General features: G+C 44.4%; 7 protein-coding genes across 7 annotated transcripts; 2 read left to right on the top strand and 5 right to left on the bottom strand.

The window, feature by feature from the left end:
• Window positions 1-1,125: 1,125 nt before the first annotated feature.
• On the bottom strand, window positions 1,126-4,009 carry SAMD00019534_117280 (hypothetical protein; the record flags this gene model as incomplete). Its single annotated transcript, XM_012893137.1, has 7 exons — window positions 1,126-1,377; window positions 1,446-2,162; window positions 2,228-2,512; window positions 2,563-2,724; window positions 2,802-3,590; window positions 3,659-3,822; window positions 3,895-4,009. 7 exons carry the CDS (start codon window positions 4,007-4,009, stop codon window positions 1,126-1,128), a joined length of 2,484 nt encoding a protein of 827 aa, XP_012748591.1.
• Window positions 4,010-4,730: 721 nt separating this feature from the next.
• Window positions 4,731-5,361, bottom strand: SAMD00019534_117270 (hypothetical protein; the record flags this gene model as incomplete). Its single annotated transcript, XM_012893136.1, has 2 exons — window positions 4,731-5,117; window positions 5,206-5,361. The coding sequence occupies 2 exons, from the start codon at window positions 5,359-5,361 to the stop codon at window positions 4,731-4,733; spliced, it is 543 nt and encodes a 180-aa protein (XP_012748590.1).
• Window positions 5,362-5,585: 224 nt separating this feature from the next.
• Window positions 5,586-6,584, bottom strand: SAMD00019534_117260 (hypothetical protein; the record flags this gene model as incomplete). Its single annotated transcript, XM_012893135.1, has 4 exons — window positions 5,586-5,715; window positions 5,798-6,102; window positions 6,178-6,271; window positions 6,355-6,584. 4 exons carry the CDS (start codon window positions 6,582-6,584, stop codon window positions 5,586-5,588), a joined length of 759 nt encoding a protein of 252 aa, XP_012748589.1.
• Window positions 6,585-7,074: 490 nt separating this feature from the next.
• SAMD00019534_117250 (hypothetical protein) lies at window positions 7,075-9,340 on the top strand (the record flags this gene model as incomplete). The annotated part of the gene is made up of 3 exons (XM_012893134.1): window positions 7,075-7,256; window positions 7,335-7,456; window positions 7,548-9,340. 3 exons carry the CDS (start codon window positions 7,075-7,077, stop codon window positions 9,338-9,340), a joined length of 2,097 nt encoding a protein of 698 aa, XP_012748588.1.
• Window positions 9,341-9,944: 604 nt separating this feature from the next.
• Window positions 9,945-10,178, bottom strand: SAMD00019534_117240 (hypothetical protein; the record flags this gene model as incomplete). Its single annotated transcript, XM_012893133.1, has 1 exon — window positions 9,945-10,178. The coding sequence occupies one exon, from the start codon at window positions 10,176-10,178 to the stop codon at window positions 9,945-9,947; it is 234 nt and encodes a 77-aa protein (XP_012748587.1).
• Window positions 10,179-10,781: 603 nt separating this feature from the next.
• On the bottom strand, window positions 10,782-14,194 carry SAMD00019534_117230 (hypothetical protein; the record flags this gene model as incomplete). The annotated part of the gene is made up of 6 exons (XM_012893132.1): window positions 10,782-10,942; window positions 11,022-11,228; window positions 11,319-11,484; window positions 11,566-12,426; window positions 13,097-13,420; window positions 13,727-14,194. Coding segments are annotated over 6 exons (2,187 nt in total), but the record flags the coding sequence as incomplete, so codon positions are not given.
• A 713-nt stretch (window positions 14,195-14,907) lies between these two features.
• SAMD00019534_117220 (hypothetical protein) lies at window positions 14,908-23,810 on the top strand (the record flags this gene model as incomplete). Its single annotated transcript, XM_012893131.1, has 7 exons — window positions 14,908-14,953; window positions 15,055-15,355; window positions 15,433-15,622; window positions 15,707-15,829; window positions 15,903-17,353; window positions 17,429-17,534; window positions 17,595-23,810. 7 exons carry the CDS (start codon window positions 14,908-14,910, stop codon window positions 23,808-23,810), a joined length of 8,433 nt encoding a protein of 2,810 aa, XP_012748585.1.
• Window positions 23,811-23,877: the final 67 nt, after the last annotated feature.

Below are 23,877 nucleotides of genomic sequence, written 5' to 3'. Positions count from 1 at the left end.
TTGTGGAATGATTTGTTGTTGGATTGATTGTGAAAGAAGAAGGTGGATTTAAATAAAGCTTTTGGGTAACGATTGTTATGAGGTTGGGCACTGACTGGACTGGTCTGGATTGGATTGGACTGGACTGCCAGATATGTGGAGGTCGACTTTCGATTGAAGTGATTCACGTAACACATATGCACAGCAACAACAAACTCAACACTCCTCCCTCAACTCCAGCATTACCGTGTGTGGTAGCATCACATGGTGAACAGTCTCTTTAAAATAAGTGACTGTTCCATTCTCTACAGAGGATCATCTGAGTTGTGTGTTTGTCTATTGTGTGTTTGTGCGAACAAAGACAACACCATAGTAGTAGTTGAACATTGGTAAAGATAGGACACTCACAAGAGATGTGGTGATTGGAATGAGTGAATGAGTGAATGAGTGATTGAGTGTTGTTGGTGAATAATAATCACCTTGTGGTTATTCGTGTTTCGAAACAAAGAGACATCTTTGTGTGATGTGTGTGTGTTGTGTTGTGTGTGGCTGACAGAGTGAATATGTTATAAATAGAATAGGATCAGAGATCTCAATGTTCGATCGGTGGTAGGTAGTGTAGTATAATGTTGTGGTGGTAGATGGATAGGACAACAACTAGACTGGATAAGTTCACTTACCTTTGGAGCTGCTGCTGCTGCGGATGCCATTGTTTATATATGTGAGAGTGAAAGGTTGATATAATAGTAATACAACAAGTAATAATATATGGCGCTCGCTAATCGAGTATACTGCTGATATTGCTTTTGTGGTGAAGAACCGTTTGGTGATAGTAGTACAACTAATACTAATACTGCTTGCAAGGTAATATGTAATAATAATGAAAGGAAGTGTCTAGTCTTGATTCTAATTAAAAATAATGAAGGATATTTGTTGTGTTTGGATGGCATTGACTTGTGAGGTGGCCTTGCCAATGCCTGTTTTGTGTGAAAACGAACCAAAACCATCCCATCGTGCGGGTTGGCTTTGGGAGGTGCTTTTTGTGGTTGGAAGTTTGCGAAAGAGTGTGGGTGGGTCGGTCCAGACGTGAGAGGGTGCGGGTCATCAAGATGGTTTGTCACGTGGAATGAATTGGTTACTCGTACCTCAGTGTTTATTGGAGAATACCACACGAGCTTGGATGATGGACGCTATCTCTTTGCAGAACTCCTCTACTATTATGACTGCGTGTAGGAAGTCAATCTCTTCCTTCTTGAGAGCACTGAGAAGTGTGTTCTTGGGCATATTGTATTCATTGCTGTCAATGGTGGAAACATCCGTCAGGTATATTCTAAACTGGTCCAACACCTCATTGAAGAAACTAAAGGTCTTGGATCTATCTGATATTTCAATTGATAGCTATATCATTGTATTGTTAATCATGTCAGTATGTGTATTTAGACAATCAATACAATCACATCTCTTACACTTTGCAGAATGGAGTAAATCGACTGGATTGGTGAATTGGAGGGAGGAGAAATCGTTGTGGAGGAAGAGGAGGAGGAAGAGGTGGAGTTTGAGAGCGTGCTCTGAATGATGTGAACCAGGTGGGGATAGAGTTGTGGACATGGGTAGTAACACAGCTTTGAGATGATTCCAGTGATCACAATATTGATGTCCATTGGAAGTGTAAGCATCTTCGAAAATACTTTGAACACTTCCTCGAGGAATGATCCCATGTATGTATATCTCTTGTTGTTGTTGTTGTTGTCATCGATGACATTGTTGTTGTTGTTGTTGTTGTTGTTGTTCTTTTGTACATTGAGTGAGTTGTATGCATCATTTGTTATGAAGAGATACTTGCTTGGCCATGATGAACAGGCAGTTGTGAAGTTGGCAATCTGATAGCGAGCATCCACCAGATAGGCAGAGTATCCATTGGTTCGCGAAGATGTCTTGTTCTGAAAGATATCAGCCATGTGACCATCGCCATGGTGAATATTTGTGTACTTGCTGCCAATCAATGTCAGATATCTCGTGATTGACTTTTGTGCCGTCTGCAATGTCGCTAGGTTCTGGTATGAGAACGTTGTCGCAGTGTCATCCACTGGAGGTGGAAGATTCACCAATATCAAGTTGTACACCACTGCAAAGTTTTGAAGACTAAGGAGTGTAGAGAACAATCGAAGACTTGATATCGATACCTAATGTATGTATATGTTTGTAAGTGATATGTGGCATGGTTCGATCTGGACGATCAACTACTTACATGATAGTTTGGATGTGATATCCTTTTTATCAGAGTGGACTTGATGATCAGTTCATCATAATCATTGCCAGTGGATTCCTTTCTTTTCTCTGGAGTGACACTATCACCAACAAGGAATGTAATCGTCTTTTGTCCAATTGGTCCTTGCAACAATGGTAATATCTCTCTCAGGTATAGCATCGCTGTCGCTGCACGATAGTCCTCGTTGTGTAACAAAGTCACTCCCAATGTATCTGTGATGAACAAGTCTTCCCATAGTTTGGTAATATATTCACCAATGCTCTGCTAAACATGTTAGGCAATCATTCCACCAGCCATTTGAGAATTGAACTTACGTTATGCTTGATTAAGGAGAGCTCGGAACAAAAGGCCACACGTGCTTTGTAGCACTCCAAAATGCATATTCCCTCTGGAGCAATTGGTGGTCCAGAGACACAGTAGCTTGGTGATGCTACGGTTGGAGGTAACAATGAGTGTATCTTCAATAGTTCAGTCATCTGTGATTGTGTGATTGATTGAATGAGTGAGCGAGATTGTATATTCGGGATGCCCATTGTGATCGATCATATCATACCTGTAGATTGATAAAGTTGATGTGATTCAGCAGTGACAAAGGGTCGGTAATTATAAAGTCCTGACTTGCCGTATCTCCTTGTGAGCTGTTAAGAGGTGATGGTGATTGTACTGCCATCAATGGTGAAGGTGGCATCGTGATGTTGCCATTGTTGTTGCTGCTGCTTGGGGACACACCAGAGGTATGAGTTCCATTCATCTTTGATATCAGTACTCCATGACGAATGCTGTCTCTGTTGTTGTTGGCAACGAGGAAGTCGCTTGTTGCACTAGACTCTGGCATAAGCTCCAGACATTCGATCATAGCCTTGCGAGCACGCTCGCCAATCGCACCAGCCGTCCACAAATGACACAACAGTCCTTGAAACACGACAAAGTTCTCTCCATGTTGGTAGCCATCCTCGTGGAAGAAGCCCAACAGTGTTGGATAGAGCTTGAGTTGTTTGATGAGAAGGTCAAGCATTGTCACAAACTCGCTGTCATCATTGGTCTGTTCCAGTGTGTGATTGATCGGTTGTAGTAGTGCTGGCACCAGTCGAGTGATCTCAGGACTGTTGACTCGGGTGGCGCCTCGTTGTATGGCAGAGGACAGTGCTGGTGACATACTCTTCTGTTGCTGTTGTAACTGTTGTTGCTGTTGTAACTGTTGTTGCTGCTTTGCAGTGAGTATCGATTGTATCAATCTACATATCGGTCTGTGTACACTCATATGAGGTAGTAATGGCAGTGATATATCACCTAAAAGTGTGACTGTTGTCTGGAGAACGAGTTTCCTAACGCCTGGTGGAGTCTATAGAGTATGAGTCAGACATTGATCATTCACCAAACAACATCATTCACCAGCCAGTGTGTACATACATCACGCTCACCAATGTGACATAATGTCTCCAATATCCTATTCTTTAGAAAGAACTCGAGACACTGACCAGCATCACCTATCGACTTGTTCTCATCAATCAATATTGAAACCATCGATATAATATGACCTGGTATCTGATACTCTTGGAACTTCTCTATACCATCTGAGAGGTTGTTGATAGATGATTAATGAGTGATCAATTGATTGATCGATAGGTCTATCACACAACACCTACCGTTACGCTCTAAATAGAACAACTTTATCGACTTCCAATGGTTCTTGAGATCATCAAGTGGAGAGTGAAAGGTAGGAGCCAATACCTCACCGATGGAAGAGAGCAGTCGTTGCATCGATGATAGGTTATTCGCTACTTGTTATCCTGTATCCTATACTAAATGTGTTGTGTTTGATGTTTGAGTCGGAATGAATGAATGACAACATTGTTGATCATGTGATTGGTGAATGAAAATTTGTGTGAACTTCAAGACAACCAACACCTTACGATCAAGTAGGGTTTCCCCTTCAATAATGTATATACATTTAATATTATTATCATGATGGATGGAGGATGAGGTGAAGAGGAGGAGAATAGGAAGTGGAATGGGGGGGGGGGRGGGAGCCAAAGAGTTGAGTTGAGTTTCAAACAAAGTGATGGCCATTATAATGAATGAGGGATATGTTTGATGGTTCAAGCCCTGTGTGATTGTTGACTATCTATCTATATAGTTGATTGCGTGACATTGACCTTGTAAACTATCTGTTTGTGTAAAGGTCACTATTGCGTTTGGTTGGGAATCGTTGTTGTTGCTCTGCAAGGAATTGTCGTCGTCGTCCAATAAAGTAAATTAACAGAACCACTGATCCAATGAGGAATGCTGTCGATATAGACAGCACTACCACTGATGACACCGTGTATTTAGGTGAGGCGAACCAATTGACATTATATGGATTCATTGATTGGTAGTAACATCTGGATGTTGTGTTTACCTAATAATCATCATCATCAACAACATGTTAGTTATCCATTAATCGATCGATTGATTGATTGATTGATCGGTATCCACCATCATATCATACCTTAAAAGCCACTAAATAATCGTCGACCCATCGCAGACGTGAATTCCATGTTCCACTGATGTTGCTATGAACCAACACATTGTTATAAGCAGCATCGAGTTGATACTCCACTACAAACAGTCCTTGATAGCATGTGATTCCAACGCCTGAGCCCTCGCCATCCATGCCATCATTGTTGTATCCTTCCCAATCATCAGCAGAGTCTGATGTGTTTCCATGTTGTACTACATTGTGATAGAATGAGTTCTGACCAAGTAATGGATACCACCATATCTCACGATTCAGCTTAATACACTCTTGTCCCATGTAATGTTGTGTAATATTGATTTCATGTTCCTTCACCAAACATGATGTCTCTATGAACTCTTTACCAAGTTTTATCTGTTGTTGTTGTTGATGTGTGTAGATTGTTAGTGTCAGAGATAGACAGACAACAGATCATTATACCATTTGTACTACTACTACATACACTTGGTAGAAGATTTAGAAAGGTAGTCATTCCTATTGCCACTAGAGTCAGTAGAATCATAAAGGACAACAGATATATAATGATAAGATCACGAGTACTCTTTGAGTACTTTGACAAGAGCGGTGAGTACTCTTGTTCTTGTGTTGATCTTGTCATTTCTGTTCTTGCTCACATATATGTATATATTTATATCTATCTTTAATATATGTGTATGATAATCAAATTGAATAAGGGCGACACCAACTCAATTGGGTCCTTGATGCCACCCACACTTTGTCAATCAAACAACTTGATCGAAATATCCAAATCACCGAAATATCCTAATCGATAGTAATTGACAAGTTTAGACATGGTTATTATTATTTGTTATTGACAAACAGTTAATTTGCAGCGCCCTCGGGTGGGACAAAATGAGCTGCAACTGCTGCTGCCGCTGCTGCTGCTGGATCAGGTGCTTGTGCATATAGTCCAGGTTGTTCTGCAACAGGTGGATGTTCAAAGAGGTATTTACTAGATTAATTGATTGATTGGGAAGACGAATGGTTAGATGATGTCGTCATTCATTCATTCATTCATTCCATTGTATACATACATGAAAGCTGGTGTCTGTAGGAGACGTCGATGTGAGATGGCAGGATAGATGTCTTCCAGGTAGTAGTAGATGTGACCTACTAGGATGCCCATGCCATCAAAGATCAGACTCTGTTTGAAGAGATAACTGAAGCCCAATATCACCCAAGGCAGCATTGGTGCCTTGAATGTGAATATGCCAAGGAAACTGATGTGCATGTTTGGATTCCTGACACTCCACACATATACAACCATAAACGACAGTGATGATGCCATGAACACCATCTTTGTATAAATCTTGCTATAGTACATTACTGCATTGATGAGCTAAGGATGTATGTCATGTTATGTTAGTATAACTAATCCAATGACATTGACTCTTTGTTGTATCTAACAACATACCAACAATAAGGTTGCTCCAAATAGCCACATAAAGAAATAGTCTGCTGATCTACCTCTAAATGATCCCTCCTCCAACATTCTACTGTGTCTTACTCTGTAATGTGATGATGATGTTAGCAAACAGTGTGAACAACAACCATGCCATGTATTATTGTGGCTCTTGATAAACTGACTTACATAAAGAACATATGGAATAAGAAGTTTAGACCAATCTCTTCAAAGAAGAGGAAGTTTGTTATCAATCTCCATACTTCCCAACGATTGGCTATCAGTGGGTAGTTGAGATAGAGGTCCAATGGATTGATCACGTCCAAGTATACAAACACCGATGTCACAACACAGCCAGTCATGTACATTCTAGTCACAATTGGTATATGACGGTACCAGTCTTCAAATGGTTGTGCCATCACTTTATATCTATCAATCTATCTATCTATGTATCTGTGGAATATTATGTACTACTTATTCGATCAATCTGGATTGTAGTCGGGTTCTGTCAATAAGTACAATGAGTGGATGACGAGGCTAATGAATATATATTCACTCTTCTGTTTGGCTTGGGTGAGTCACAAACACAGGGAACACTCTAATTCTGAAGTTCTAACTATGTTGAATCTTATCAAGTTGACCAAAACAATTAGAGCTAATTTTTTCAATTTTTATTTTATTAATGAAGTGCACTTCACCTGATGACTCTTTGGAGGCTTTGGTTGTATGGGTCATGCCTCACTTTTGGACCTGAATGAACATGATCAAAGTGACTGACCAGCCAACCACACCCGTTCATCAGATCATCTAAGCAGCATAGCAATATCAATCAAACAATAGAAAGAGAGAGAAGGTAGTTAAGTGTGTAGTATATATACAATAACAACAACAACTCAATCTAAGGCAATAATGGCAATTGCAAAGAGCTCTTTACAGCCCTCAGTGGCTGGCCTACCAGTGGTACCAGCATCAAAAGAGAATCAAGAGTTCCTCCTCAAGATCCTCATCCTGTCAATTATATACATCTTGGCATTCTCCACTCGTCTATTCTCTGTACTCCGTTATGAGTCTGTTATTCATGAGTTTGATCCGTATGTATAGTTACTAGTTCATTCAAGTTGTCATTCATTCATTGTCACTAACATTCATACACTCATTCATACATATAGATACTTTAACTTCCGCTCCACCAAGTACTTGGTCAGTGAGGGATTCTACAACTTCTTGAACTGGTTCGATGAGAGAAGTTGGTATCCACTTGGACGTATTGTCGGTGGTACCATCTATCCAGGTAAGTTAAACATGGTTTGAACTACTACTACATCTTGTCCACGTCTAACACAAACAAACACAATCAAACAATACACATACACATAATATAGGATTGATGGCAACAGCAGCAGTAGTTCACAACATCCTCAACTCTTTGAACTTGACAGTCAATATTAGAAATGTCTGTGTGTTGTTGTCACCATGGTTCGCAAGCAACACTGCCATGATCACATACAAGTTCACCAAGGAGATCAAGGACACTCAGAGTGGTTTGGTGGCCGCCGCCATGATTGCCATCGTGCCAGGTTACATCTCACGTTCAGTGGCAGGATCATTCGATAACGAAGGTATCGCTATCTTTGCGCTCATCTTCACCTACTACTGCTGGATCAAGTCTGTCAACACTGGCAGCTTGTTCTGGTCTGCCATCGCCGCCCTCGCCTACTTCTACATGGCAAGCGCCTGGGGAGGCTACGTGTTCATCATCAACTTGATCCCCCTGCACGTGCTCACCTTGTTGCTCACAGGCCGTTACTCCCACCGTCTGTACGTGGCATACTCAACACTGTTTGTCATTGGCACCATTCTCTCGATGCAGATCAACTTTATTGGCTTCCAGCCAGTGCAGTCCAGCGAGCACATGGCCGCCATCGGAGTGTTTGGTCTCCTGCAGCTCTTCTCTGGCCTCAACTGGGTCAAGTCGCATCTGTCTGCCGAAGCCTTTGTCCGTCTACAGCGTCTCACCATCATGACCGTCCTGTCCGTCGCCGCCTCTGTCTTTGTCATTGGTACCCTGACCGGCTACATCTCGCCATGGACCGGCCGTTTCTACTCGCTGCTCGACCCAACCTACGCTCGTGACAACATCCCCATCATTGCCTCCGTATCTGAGCATCAGCCAACGACCTGGGCCTCCTACTTCTTTGATCTGCACATCCTGACCTTCCTCTTCCCCGCCGGTCTCTACTTCTGTTTCCGCGAGTTGACTGACGCCAACATCTTCTTGATCCTCTACGGAGTTACCTCGATCTACTTCTCTGGTGTGATGGTCCGTTTGATGCTGGTTCTTGCCCCAGTGGCCTGTGTTCTGGGTGCCATTGCCATCTCCTCCACCCTCCAGTCGTACGCCAGCAAGTTCAAGTCGAACAACAACGACAACAACTCCAAGGAGTCAAGCGGAGTGATTGTTGGTGTGCTCACCGTGCTCCTGATCCTCTACACTTTCCACTGCACCTGGGTCACATCGGAGGCCTACTCATCGCCCTCGATCGTTCTCTCTGCCAAGCAACACGATGGCTCGCGTATCATTTTCGACGACTTCCGTGAGGCTTACCGTTGGATCGGCCAGAACACCGCCGACGACGCACGCATCATGTCATGGTGGGACTATGGCTACCAGCTCTCTGCCATGGCCAACCGCACTGTGTTGGTGGACAACAACACATGGAACAACTCGCACATTGCCCAGGTTGGAAAGGCCTTTGCCTCGCCAGAGGAGGACGCCTACAAGATCATGAAGGACCTCGACGTCGACTACGTTCTCGTCATCTTTGGAGGACTGACAGGATACTCGTCGGACGACATCAACAAGTTCTTGTGGATGGTCAGAATCGGTGGTAGCACAGACCCCTCCATCATCGAGTCGGACTACTTGGCCAACGGACACTACCGTATCGACGCCGGCGGTTCGCCCAAGATGCTCCAGACGCTCATGTACAAACTATGCTACTACCGTTTCTCAGAGGTGCACACCGACTATGGTAAGCCCCCAGGTTTCGATCGTGTCAGAAACGTAGAGATTGGCAACAAGAACTTCCAGCTCAACTATTTGGAGGAGGCTTTCACCTCTGTGCATTGGTTGGTCCGTGTCTACAAAGTCAAGGACTTTGAGAACAGAGCCTAAACTCTTCTTTCGATCGTCGCGCGCATCCGTCCCCTTCGTCCCACCCAACCCACGCGTACACTTGGGCTGGCACACCAATCATTCATCCCTACCTACCCTATCCTTACTAAAGACCAAATATTAGCATGCAGCAGCAATGGCAACGACAATAGCAGCAGCAACAAGAGTACATTAGCAAACATCTCCCCCATTAATCATATATACATATATGAAATGATCATTACAATAAACAATAACATTGATATAATAACAACTACAAGTAGTATTTGATTGATTCAGGTTGTCAACCAGCAGACTTTATTGTTTTTGGAAGTGAGGATTACTGTTGTCGGTAGGATGTACATAGGAGTCAACAAGGAATGACCAAGACATGTCTGTTGCCATTGTCATTCAATTGATTAAACTACATGGATGGATGGACAATGGTTAATCAACAAATCCATTTAGCACCAAACCTTTCTCTCTGTCTTTATTCCCTCCTTCTCTTCCAGTCCTTCTATCTCTCTCCTCTCAGCTCTCTCTCCTTGATTGCCATCCTATCCTCCTGTTGATGTTGATGTCTCTCTTTTGACATACCCTGTGGCTAAAGCATCTCAAGTACACTTTAAGCAGGTGGGAAGCAGTCAGCGAATGATTTGCCAGCGTGCTTGTTCTCAGCGTGCTGTCTCAACTCTGGCTCCTTGGTGGTGCACATGAAGCTGGTTCTGCAGACGTTGCAGACGATGCTCTTGGCGGCCTCGTTTGACTTCAACTGGCTGTGAGCCTTTGCCTCACCAGCAGCCTTCTTAATGTTTCTCTCTCTCTTTTGTTGAGCACGGGCACCGTTTCCAGAAGGCATTATGTATTCTGTTCTGTTTTACTACTGAGTAGTGATACGATAGTTATATAGAATAGGTATTATGTATTTGTATGTATGTTTCAAACAAATAATCAAAGGTTGTGTTTGATTGAGAGAGTGTGGGCGAGTGAGTGAGTAGCTGTCACCAACGTCCAAAGGGTCGTTGACGAAAAAAGGGAGAAATTAATAGGGTGATTGGGCTGTGAGATTGAAGCATTGTAAATGTCCCCACATAGGTACGTTCGAACAGGTACAACTAGGACCTAGTCAACAATTAACTTGGCTTGATGATAATAAGATTAATCGTTCCTAAAGGAAATCCTTATTACTCTAAACAAGTATGATTAGGATACACCTTTCAACTGAATGAATGCGATACCAATACTTTGATTAATAATCTTCTCTCTGACCAACCAAACTGTCTCACATTGCGCTACTTCCTCATTCAAATGATTGTCATCCATTCGATACTAACATCTCTTACTTTACCAATACAATAGGTGAATAGTCAACAACTAGCTGTACATGAGGATTGATAATAAACACAAGAGGAGGTCATCGGTTTCTGTATTTACAAGTCATGTTTGATAGTAATAACAACACTTATCTCTTCACCAAGATGTATGGCTTACAAGGCTCACTCTTGTTGATGTTGACATGGTTGAATATGTTCTTGAGGACGCCACTCTTTTGGTAGTCCAGATGTGATGAGATGATCGCTCTGACGTCCACATTCTCAATCATGTCCAAATAGAACTCTAATCCTGTTGGTAAGGCAAGGAATGGATGTTAGCTTGGTTGGTTCACAATTGCTCATAAGATGTTGGTTATGTTAACACATACTCTTCTCTTTCAACTCTGCCTCGTTCTGTTGTTTGTTGGTCTTCTTTGATGATGAGGGTTGCTTGGTAGTTGATGAGGTAGCTTCTGGTAACAAAGGCTCTTGTTCCTGTTCTTGAATGTTGTTGTTGTTGTTGATATCGTTGTAAGTCTTTAGTTCAACTGTCTGATCCATATTGTTGGTTGTTGAAGTAACATTGGTGGTATCCACTGTTGTGGTATCCATTGTAGTGTCAGTGTCTGTCTTGGCTGGGTCAGCTGCAGACACAGCTGGTTGACTAGATGCAAAGATGCCATCACCAAACACCGATGAGAATGAGAAGATCTCATTGTTCTCTTTGCGAACCGGTGAGAATCCAGCAGCAATATACTTCCTCTCATCTGGCAAACTGTTGGCTTCGTAGCAGTACTGCAACAGTACATCATCGGATGAATAGCAATTGACCACTCTTCCACTGACCAGTTTCTGTTTGTTTGGATTGGATTGACTCGTTAGATTGAATGGTTGATGGTGATGATGGACAGGGTTGATCAAACTACTACATACCCTTATCTTGCCCCATATCTTTAGGTCCACAGGGATGGGAGCACCAATAAAGACAACGTTCTCAATGATACCATACTGCTTGTGTTTGATGAGCTCCAGTAGACAGTAGTACATCAACCTTGCACCCATTGAGATGCCAAACAACGTGAGAGGTCTCCTTCCGAATCGCTTGTTCATGATCTCATCGGCAAGCAACACTCCTGCCTTTTGTGCACGCTCCTTGACAGTGCCCCAGCACGTCTTGATCAATGAGAATGCCTCCAATATGCTGGCCGAGGGAAGGATGGCATCGTGTAGCATTCTCGATGTGAACTTGGCAAACTTTGAGCTGTCCTCCACAGACTTTTTGTAGTTCTTGAGTGATTCAAACAGTTGGAGTAATAGCTTGTTCTCCCATTCGATGATGTCGACCTCCCCCAGACACAGGACACCCGTGAGCAGGTTCTGCTCCCACTCGATCATGTCCTTCTTGCCGTCCTCGCTCTCCACCCAGCCAAGAGCGCCAATGTTCACGTGCAGTCCAAATGTCTGGTTGACCTTGTTGATGGAGAATTCCTCCAGGCCCGAAGTGTTCTTCTTGACAATATCGGCTGACAATGTTGCACCAGCTGCGCCAAACAGCAGTGATGTAAGTGCGGTGCCACTGATTCCAGCGGCGGTCAGGGCCGTCAGCACATAGGTCGCGCCCACCAGGTGAAGCACACCACCCAAGATTGGTGCAGCAACAAGTCCACCTGTGACAGCCAGCAGTGTACCACCAACTGCAGCAGCAAGTGCAATCTTGAGTCCACGATAGTTGGATGTTGTTCTTTCAAAGACATTGCGTATACCATTGCTGATTGACTTCTTTGATTTGTCATCAAACAGACTCTGTCCAACGGCGACCTCGGTCACCACCAATGAAAGGTACTCTGCAGGGTTTAAGAGGTATGACAGCTTGAGTATACCTGAACGTACACGAGAGTCATATGTGCCATCGGATATTGCCAATGAGACCAAGATTGCCAAGATGTCCATGCGTTGGGAGAGTATCTCTTGACAAACAGGATCACTCTCCTCAAGAATATCTCCAATGCTGCTCTTTGTATCATTGTTCTGTGTGTTTGGAGTGTCCAATAGTATGACACTCACATCGCCCATTGAAGTATCATCTGATTGATTCAAGTTCTTTGTTGGTGTTGTTGTGGCAGTAGTAGAAGTGGTTGTAGTGGTGGTCGTCGTAGTTGTAGTCGATGATGATAAAGTAGATGACAGTGATGATTGATCACCTTCAAGGTCCATTGGTACTAGGTCAATGTCTGGCAGTGGTAGATCAGGAGCTTGTGGCAGTGGATCATGTGTGTTTGAATCGGTAGGTTCTTTCAGACGATGATACAGGTCGGTGATAAAGGTGATGGCATTTTGGAATGTACAAAAGTAATATGATGCTTCACTGACCAACAATTCATTTGATCTGTATAGCTCTATGTACCTATTTGTCGTGTCCGCCATGTTAGGTCAATGATCGGGTATTCTCATCATCAACATTGAATACATACTTGGTGTTTGTATAAAGGAAGTCAGGGTTCTTTTGAACAATGACATAGACGACACAGCTGATAACCTCGTCTGAACCAAATGTCTTGCCAGTCTCTCGAAGACCTTGACAGATGGCTCGTGTGAAACGTAGTATAGTCATGATCTTATCACGAGGTGTCTGATAGAGATTGATATGTGACAGCAATGCCTCTGCCAGTTCCCAATCTACAAACTGTGTCTGATTCATGTCCAAATGTTGTTTGATACCATTCTTCTTGAGATAATCAATTGCATCTCGAATCTCTTTGTCCTTCTCATCATTGATAGAGCATATACTATGTATATGGACATTGATTGATTGATTGATGGTTAGACCTAACATGCCAATGCAATCCCATCATGAACATTGTAATACATACGTATCAAACATATTTACAAGTATAGTGGACTCTACCACTTCGATGATTATATTCCTATTGTCTCTGTTGTCCATGTTTGAGTTGATGTAGATCTGATTGACAAAGCGTGACAGGTCCACTTGGAACTCTCGTGCCTTCTCCTCAAACTGTTCCTCATTGGTACCATTCAGTTCATTGTGTAGTTTGTCAGAGTATACCTTTATCTCTTTGAACACATCAGGACGCTCTTTCTCCAACCTCTGCAACATTGAGTTGTTATAAAACTCTGCTGTACCCTTGTTTGTTGTATCAGCACCAGTGTTGTTGTTATTGTTGGGATCGGATGACGATGATGACTGGTTTGTAGTACGATGTCTACTATTGGCATAGAGAGTGTAGTTACATAGAGAGTGTGACTCTACAAACTGATTGATCTGAAAGTTTGACAGATGGTAGTGATCATAGACCTTTGAGAAGAACTGATTGACTGGTTCACTATTAAAGTCGCGCTCACTGTAGCACCACATCAACAATGTGATCACTGATTCTCCAAGTGATGTGTCTTTTGATATACAATTGTTATTGTTGTGGCCTTTATCTGTTGTTGTTGTTGTTGTCGTTGTAGGGATTGGAGTGACAGTGGTCGGAGAAGAAGAAGATGATGTAGCCTCAGAAGCTCCACCATCATTGGTTGACTGAGCGTCATTCCTCCTGAATCTAATAAGCTTTGATATATTCTTCATTAGGTATGTATGTATGTATCTATTATTTACAAATGATCTATATATCTATCTATACAAATACAAAGTTAGACAATACTATTGTTGTTATTGTTGTTGTTGAGAAATGATGAATGTGGTGTGTTGACGTATGTAGTGTTAGTTTGTGTGTGTTAGTTTGAATTCCCAAGTTTCACCAACCTGGTCAAATTAATATCGACAACTTGAGAATCCAATATCAATCATATCATTATCATTGGTGATATGTTAGAGGAATAATCAATATTGATCAAGATAACTTAGTGATTTGAATCACTTCTTAATTTAGTAATGGAGGAAGTTCCTTTTTCAAATGAACTCTGATCTTCAAAAACTGAAACAAATTAAATAAATAAATTCAAAGTCCACTTTGTGTGTGTGTTTGAAGAGTCTCTCACAAAACACTTCACCATCAGCCAATTTATCTACCATCTAGTTTGAAGACTTGTAAAGAGCCTACTACATACATACATACATACATATATATATATATACATATATATATATACATTCATTCATTCATTCATTCATTCATTCATTTACTCAAACAAAAGTAGTAGTTTGCTGGGTCATTCACTCACTTACCCACTCACTCACTTAAATCTATCTCTCACTCTCTCACTGCAATATATCACAATAATAATAATAATATAATATAGTCAGCAAAGATGTCAACATCTGACATTCGTTACTTCACAACCTTGGTAAAGAATAGTAAGTGTCATATTCACTCGATGTTGAACATGATCATCACACACACATGCACACAGAGTATTAATGATTGAATGAATGTCATGTCATGTCCATCTGAACAGCCACAGACTATGGTGAGATTGCAGGTGCTTTGGACTACTTAATTGAGAAAGGTACACCGGTTGTGCAACAACAGCTACTACAACAACAGCCAACTAGTCCTTTGGACAGTGACAACATCATCTCTCCAATATCAGATGATGCCACACCAATATCAACAGCAACTGATGACAACAACAATAACAATGACAATGACAACAACAATATTATCGAATTTCATCAACAAGAGTTAGAGATACCTCTTGAACAGTTTAGCAACCTTGAGAATCTATCAGAGTTGGTTGAGACACTATGGTGGAAGCTGTAAGTATTATCATAATCAAACATCAACATCATAATCAACTTCATCATACTAACAACAACAACAATACAATCATTAGTGGAACATCAATATTGAACAAATCAAGAGATTTCTTTCAGATATGTATCGATATCACCTTGAGAAAGATTTGTTCCAATGACCTACCAGCAGAGTATATCAAGATGTTGGCTTGTATCCTCTCGCCAAAGCTATTCCACAGGGGAGGTGATAATGGAGGCTACAATCAAGACTTTGAGTTAATCCTTCAGGTATGTTATATTGTTGTTTTACTGAATGATTGATTGATTGATCAAGGTTAGTACTGACTCTTACAACTCATTAATTACATCTAGTTACCTGCACAACTTGCCAACTACTTTGCTCAACGTGGAGGTATGTCAATCTTAATGAGCAACATCCAACTCAAGAAGGGTTCCTTTGATTCTCTCAAGAAGATGCTCTATATAATGAAGAAGGTAAGATAGTCGTTGATGGGAATCCATTGCTGTTGTAGTCCATCTCATGCTAACATCAAAATATCACCTATAGGTTACCAAGAGAACAAAGTTAGAGTTCTCAGAGCCAGATGTTGAGGCATTTATACAGGTCGTGTTCAAGAGGATATTGGATACACCGGATGAAGAGTTCAAGAACGAGAGTAGAAAGGATTTGGACATCTGTATGAACAAGTACCTACGAGCCATTGTGAGAAACGTATCGGATAACATGTTTGCCGATCTGATCCACTCCAAGTTCATGGAGGTGGCGCTCAAGTGCTTCAAGTCCGTGTCGCTCGAGAAGAGAAACTCGGGCCTCAACGATATTATCAGCTTCATCAAGCACGAATCCCTATATATGTACAGTAAGGCGTACACGCACAGCACCGACAAGGTGGTCAACTGGCTGCGCGACAACAGGATCGTCGAGCAGCTCTACGGCGAGACTATGCACATTCAGCTGCTGCAAAAGTGCTCCGATATTCTCAAGTATCTGGCCGAAAAGAAGGCCTTCCAGCAACAGTACCTCGATCTCATGTGGAGCGCCGCCGAGGGCAAGCACGAGACCATCGAGAACACAATCTACGAGACCATCGGCAACATCGCCCCGTTGTTGCCAATCCAACACATTGAGTACCTGTTTGAGAGCAAGATTAAGGCCATCCCATTCGAGCACTACACACCACAGACTCTGCAACTGATCTACTGTCTCATCCAGAACCGACAGGCCCCTTACTCCAACAGCGGATCGGCCGTCTACTCACAGGAGGAGTCAAGAGAGCACATCGTTCACCATGGACTCGAGATCTTTTGGACATTGCTGCAGGATGAGAACGAAGCACTGATCGCACCAGAGCTCTCAAACAATGTGCTCACCTTGCTCCAGGACACGCTATACTTCCATCAGCCCCAGCGACACGACTACCTCAGGAAGAGTATCGAGAACATTGCCAATCACAAGTCGGTGCTGTTCTCGCTGCGCATCATTCAATTCAGCATCACAATATTCACCGATCGTCAGAAGAAGTCCACGTCCATCGCTGATTCCTCAGCCGTCATTGACCACATCAACAACTCGATGCGACTGATGGAGAAGCTCTACGAGCATCTGTATTTCTACAAGCAACAGTGCAAGTCGATCATTGACAACAGGATGTCCACCAACTGTGACGAGCAGTCGTTGGGTGACACCCCAATCTATGGTCGCCACAGCCACTATGAGCAGATCAATGAGTTCTTGGCCTTTATCAGCTTTGTCTGGGAGAAGTCCACGCTCTCTGCCAGCAACGACAATATCGATGTACTGTGGCAGGTGTTTGCCGTCGATCCCATCACCTCGAACGATCGCAACATCTTTTTCAAGTGGGCTCAGACCTGTTTCACCGAGGCCAACTTTGAATACATACTTCAAAAGTTTGAAGAGATATCATTCGTCAATCTTGAGCCACCAGGTGCCTCCCTCTACGTCCACTGTATGAAGACACTTAATCAAGGTAGACCTGCGTATGTATTACTTTATTACATGTTATGACAACAACATAACAAGTTAACTAACATATGTTGGACACACTCATATAGATCAAACTATGTTGGTATTGATATACTTTGGAAGATTGCACTTGAGGCAGAGAATGAAGAGGTTGGAAAGGAAGCTATCTCTTATATTATTGATCTTTACAAGAGTGTAGGTAGTCTACTCATTCAATCATGTACATGACACAATATCACTAACAATAACTTATAGATGCCAACAAGAGAAAGCGAATTCCTACCAACATGTATATCGAACTTATCAAACATTGCGACGACCTCTATCGATGGTACATTGACATTGAGCCACTCGGATCACATACTTGTCAATCGTACATTGGCCCTGCTCCAGACATACTTGGAGGGCTTTGGCTCAAAGTACAGGGACTCGTTCAAGAAGAACTTCTATCCATCGATCAATGTCACCTTTGCCAGTCAGAGGCACAAGATCCCCTTGCAGGTCAGGTGCAGCGAAACCGTTGGACAGATCAAGCAGCGTCTTGCTAGTATCATCCACGCACATCCAGGATCAATCTACATCGTGCACAAGACCAAGATGTTGCAATTTGACTACGAGACCTTTAGCGACTACCAGGTGCACAACCACGACCATCTGATGTTCAACGAGTGGCCAGAGCCAAAGATTCAGGAGCCCGCTCAGATGGTCCAGATTCACTTTGATCAGAGCAAACTCAGTCTGTTGTTCTCCCTTTTGGCTATCGAGGAGATTGCACCCACCGTATGGGACGTACTCATGCTGCTGCCCGTCAGTCATCAGATATTCCAGGCACTGGCCAACATCCCATCAAGCTTCACAGAGACAACACAACAGTTCAATTGGGGCGATTTGATCAACCAATCGTCAGTCTATAAGCTATTGTACACGCTGTTGATCGTCGAGAACTTGGTGCAGCGTGAGGACAACAACTATGAGTGGAGACACAGATTCATCACAACGGGTGGCCTCTCTCACCTGTTCAAGGTACTGATGCGCGATGACTTCCACCAGGTGTGGACCTGCAAGTCGTCCAACAAGCGTAAGAGATGTCTGTCGTCTATGATCAACACCATCGTCCTGCTCGTGATTGACCATTCGAACCTCACCATCAACCTTTCCGGTGTCTCGGCGGCTGTCGTGCCAAACTTCACACCAACCGCCTTCCTGAACCGTCTGATGGATCTGGCCTGGAAGCAAGCACTCCCCACCGTTCAGAAGGAGGACCTTATGTTGCCTCACGTCACTGATGACGGTGACATCATTAGCAACTTTTTGACACTGATTCTCGCCATGGTTCAACACAACAACGATCTGCTGGACCAGTTCTGTACAAAGAGAAAGGACATTACCAAGTGGATACAGTTGCTCTTGTTGGACAGCAGCGATCCATCCATCCGCGAGTGCACCAGCAACAGATTCTACACGCTCTGTCAGCACAACGCAGTGGCACATGAGTTCTTCCAGTCACAATGTCTGACTCTGCTGCCTTTCATCGTTGGCTCTGACAAGTATGCCTTCAGTAGCAACCAATTCTTCCTCCTACTTCTCAACCTGTTGCAAGATAGCTGTCGCAATGGTGACACGCCCAAGTTTGCCAAGCTCCTCCAGGAACTGGCGGCCATGCTCAAGTCTCACCCAATAGTGGAGTCGCCCAACATGTTCCAGTCAGACTACGTACTGATTGGCATTATCAATATGCTGCGCACACTTGTCGGCTTCTCACACCAGTTCAAGGTCAAGGCAGGCAACGACCATCTGATCCAGGAAGTGTTCCACGAGTGTCTCTTCAACATTGCCACGGCAGACAACCATGGACCCCTGTGTCCACCAAAGGCCAAGTCAAAGGATTCGCGAGATGCTTGCTTTGCACTGTTGCTAGAGTTGGCCAACAACTGCGAGGAGAACTACAAGGAGCTGGTGCTGCAGCTCATCGAACAGAACAAGCCTGACGAGAGGAGATCAGTCTGGAACTACTTCCCCATGGGCAATGAGAAGTCATCGTGTGGCTACGTTGGTCTGAAGAATCTTGGCGCCACCTGCTACATCAACTCATTGATGCAGCAACTGTTTATGATTCCAGGCTTCCGCTACAGTATACTTCAGGCAGAGGACTCGGCCACCAACGCCAACCCAGACTCCCTGCTCTACCAGCTCAAGATCATCTTTGCCAACCTGCAGGAGAGTGAGAAGAAGTCACACGATCCCAAGGACTTCTGTCTGGCCTACAAGTACGAGGGCCAGCCAATCAACACCTACGTTCAAATGGATGTGGATGAGTTCTTCAACATGTTGTTTGATCGCTTGGAGAACCAACTCAAGGGCACCAAGGAGGAGAAGCTGCTGAACCAGTTCTTTGGCGGTGCCTCTGTCAATCAGTTTATCTCCCAAGAGTGTGCTCACGTCTCTGAGAGGGAGGAGCCATTCTACACGATCAGCGTTGAGGTTAAGAACAAAAAGGACATCACAGAGTCTCTACAACTGTTTGTCGAGTCTGAGACATTGGATGGCGACAACAAGTACTTCTGCAGCCAATGCTCACAAAAGGTCAAGTGTCTCATGCGAAGATGTATCAAGAGTCTTCCAAACACACTGATCATCCACAACAAGCGCTTTGAGTTTGATCTTGACACGATGAAGAGGACCAAGCTCAACGACGCCCTCAAGTTCCCAATGACCCTGGACATGACCCCCTACACCAAGGAGTATCTCGAGGGCAAGGAGGCCGTCGAGAAGGCCAAAGCCAACAACCTGCCCATCCCAAAGGATCTGCCCGCAATGCAACCAGCCTCCTACTACCAATACGATCTTAGTGGCATCCTGGTGCACTCTGGAACGGCAGACTCTGGTCACTACTACTCGTTCATCAAGGAGCGTGAGCCACTGATCCCCGGCCGGCCACGCCACTGGATTCAATTCAACGATCAGCTCACCGAGGTGTTCAATCCAGAGGACATCTCCAGGGCATGCTTTGGTGGCTACGACTCGATCTCTCTCGATCAGGGCAAGACCAACATTCGCACTTCGCAGCGCAACAACAATGCCTACATGTTGTTCTACGAACGTTCACACGTTGTCAACAACACTACGACCACTCCTGTCGGCCCCTCGATGTTCAAGAGTCTATCACAGGCACAGCAGTCCAAGTTGGTGCCTCGTGAAATGTTCAGTACCGTGTGGAAGAACAACATGAAGTTCCTCACAGACAAGAACATCTTTGACCTTGGCTACTTTGAATTCATATCGAACATCATTCATTTGAATCAAATCACCAAGAACAATGTAGACGGTCTACACAACATTGCGATCGACCACAACAACAACAACAACGATGTTGTTCACATGTCTGATGATCCAGACTTTGATCAGAGAATGATGTCAATCGAGCTTGGCACCAGGTTCGTCATTGAGACTCTGTCCCACTCCAAGGAGCGCAAACAACTCGGCGACTTTGTCCTATTCCTCAACGCAATGTACGAGAGCCACCAAGGAGCATGCAGATGGTTCCTGGACACGGTCACCACTGACCCAACGTGGATCAAGCAGAACATGCTTGTCTGCATCACCACCGAGCCCCGCGAGGCACTGTCCAAGATCATTCTGCAGGTGTTTGCCACACTGCTGCCTGAGGACCGTCAGTACTACTTTGACATGGAGAGCGTGTCGCCCGACAGCAACGGTGACAATGACTCGCCAATGGACATCATTGACATTGACAGTGACAGGTCTGCCAGTGGCAAGCAAAAGGCACTGAACCAAAACGTGATGGACCAGGAGTTGTCCTCTTCATCTCATCTCATTGGCCGTCCCAAGTCATACATTGCTCGCTTTATGGACACGTACCTAGACTTTATCAAGGAGGTCTCACTGTACTGGAAGCACTTCCATCAGTACTTCACACTGATACGTGACTTTGCCAACATTGGCATAGAGGAGAGGAGGTTCCTGCTCAATCGTTGCGTCATCTCGCGTCTGATCCACTTCTACATGGGCGACGACTCTCCAATGGCCAAGACCAACCCACCACAAAAGAAGGTCAAGATGGGCGACAAGTACAACTCTCCACAGCTCCAAACGATGCTCGAGACAATCGCCATTCTCGTACAGGCTGCACACACTCGATACTCAACACAGGACGACACTCGCCTGCCGACACACACCGATGAGCCAATCGCTATCAACGAGGATGACTTGTACATGCTCACCAACCCACACTTCTACATCAAGACCGTCATTGACTCGATCAACCTAAAGGCATCCAATGACATCATGCGCCATATGTGCTTTGGAGATATCAAGCTCAGCAAGAATCTGATAAGCCAGCTGCGCCAGACAGACAGCAGGAGCACTCCAGACGCACTGATCACATTGATCACCCTCGAGGACCACTGGCAGAGGGACCGTGCCCACAGTGCCATCAAGGCGTTCATTGAGTTTATGGAGGAGGTCAAGCAAAGCGCATTTGCGCCGCACATCAAGTATCTCTTGCAACAGGCTGCCGAGACCCCGATCATTGGCCAATGGTTCATGCTCAACAAGGACGAATGGCTCATCCGGTGGCTGGTGGAGCACGATTCGATCGATGTGCGCTACGAAGCCTACAAACTGCTCATCGCACTCTACAGTCTGGACGATGCACAATCCAACGCAGACCGTGTCAACGAACTCTTCCAATACCTAATGGAGCAGTCCAAGGATGTCAAGGTGATGGCTCGTGAGGAGAAGGACGTTCAGAGCGGCAGGTTTGAGTACTACTTCAAACTGCTTACACTGTGCACCATCTCGGACGAGGAGAAGAGGCTGCTCGGAGAGTACAAGCAACCAATGTTCAAGATGTTGGAGCAATTCATTTCCTGTCAGGTGGCCACCGATAGGAACCGTCAGGAGTGTGTGCGATTCATTGCCAACATGCTCAATGAGTACCCTGACAATGTGCGTCTCATGCTGGATGACCCCGTCAAGGGCAAGCTCATGGACTACTTTATCAGCATTTCGCCAAACGAAGAACTCAAACTGTACAACAAAAAGTCACTGCCAGGCTTCTACCAGATCATTCTCTACCTGGCACAGGAGAAGATGGAGTTCCTAAACATGGTTGGCACACATAACAACTTCTACTGGGCGATCAACTTCCTCTATCTAGAGTGTGGTGAGTACGCCGAAGTGGGCAAAGTGCTGATCCAAATATTGGAGTTGGTAGCACAGAGGATACCAGCCGCCACCTACAAGATCCTCACCAACTGCATGGGATTCATCAACTTCCATCACTATCCACCTCATATGTTGCCATTGCTTAGCATCCTGACAACCAAGCGCAAGGATGCCCAGGCCTATCTCAACACATACGGTGGGCACCAGTCCAACGAAAGATGGGTACCCATTGAAGTACTGTGCAAGATACTCAAGAACAAGGCACACACCACCGACCTCAACATCGCACCAAAGCTCCTCGAGGTGCTGTCCAAGGTACTGAATCTTCTTCGCAAAGACAATACCTCTCCAGCGGCATCGAATGTTGTGGGCGAGTCCATGCCACAGTCTCCACCCCAGTTGTGGGATGCCTCAAGCCAATCCTTCAGGACAGTTGTCAACTCACTGATCTCTGCCGCCGAGCAAAACATACATCTTCTGCCTCACATCAACAAGTTAATCAATCAGATTGCCATTGAATGTCCAGAGGGCTTCATCGTGGTGGTCACTGAGATATTCAACAAGAAGAGTGCAGACCTCGACAACTTGGCCGCCAACCAAACACAGAGGAGCGAGCGATTCTACATAATGTTGTTGGATGTTCTCAACCTTTGTGGTGGTCACAGCAATGCCAACTCGCCCGTCCAGCAAAAGTCCATCATACTCATTTTCAAGATCATTAAGGAGATGATTGCAGTTGGTCTGGAGAATGGCTACAAGGTATTGGCTACAGCCGTTGGAAAGTATTCCGCTCAGATCAAGGACGAGGAGAAGATCGCCATCATCACCTTTGCCATCAAACACACCAGTACGCTAAGCAACCAAGAGTTCTTTGATATCAACAAACGATTCGTGATCGACACGGACGGACTGGTGTCCAAGGACTCCAACCCGACATACTCTCTCTGGTGCCAACTTCTGTATGACCAAGTGCAGACGTCGATCGCCTCAATCAATTCACTATCCAACGACAATGCCGCCTCCGAAGTCGACCAGCACTTGGCAGACCTCACAAACACACTCAAGTCATTGGAGTTGTTGGGCAATGGACGATCAGCCACTTCGACAAACTCTAAACACCTAACCGCTGTTTGTGAGATGCTCGAAGCATTCAACAAGGAACTTGCTCACACTCCAGCTTTTGAGCAGTCAGACAGGGCCAAACAGTTCAAATCGTGTCTCGAATCACTGCAGACTCTCTTTGCCTCTGCTGCTTCCTCCACTTCTTCATCAAAGTCGAAATAAATACACTCTCGACCAAGCGTCCTAAACCTTTAAGGCTGGCAACAGTGGGTATTGGATGGATACATTA

Source organism: Acytostelium subglobosum, assembly GCF_000787575.1.
Source record: "Acytostelium subglobosum LB1 DNA, scaffold: scaffold34, whole genome shotgun sequence".
Classification (NCBI taxonomy): Eukaryota; Evosea; class Eumycetozoa; order Acytosteliales; family Acytosteliaceae; genus Acytostelium; species Acytostelium subglobosum.
Note: the sequence above shows the minus strand (reverse complement) of the source record. Positions and strands in the feature narration are given on the sequence as shown.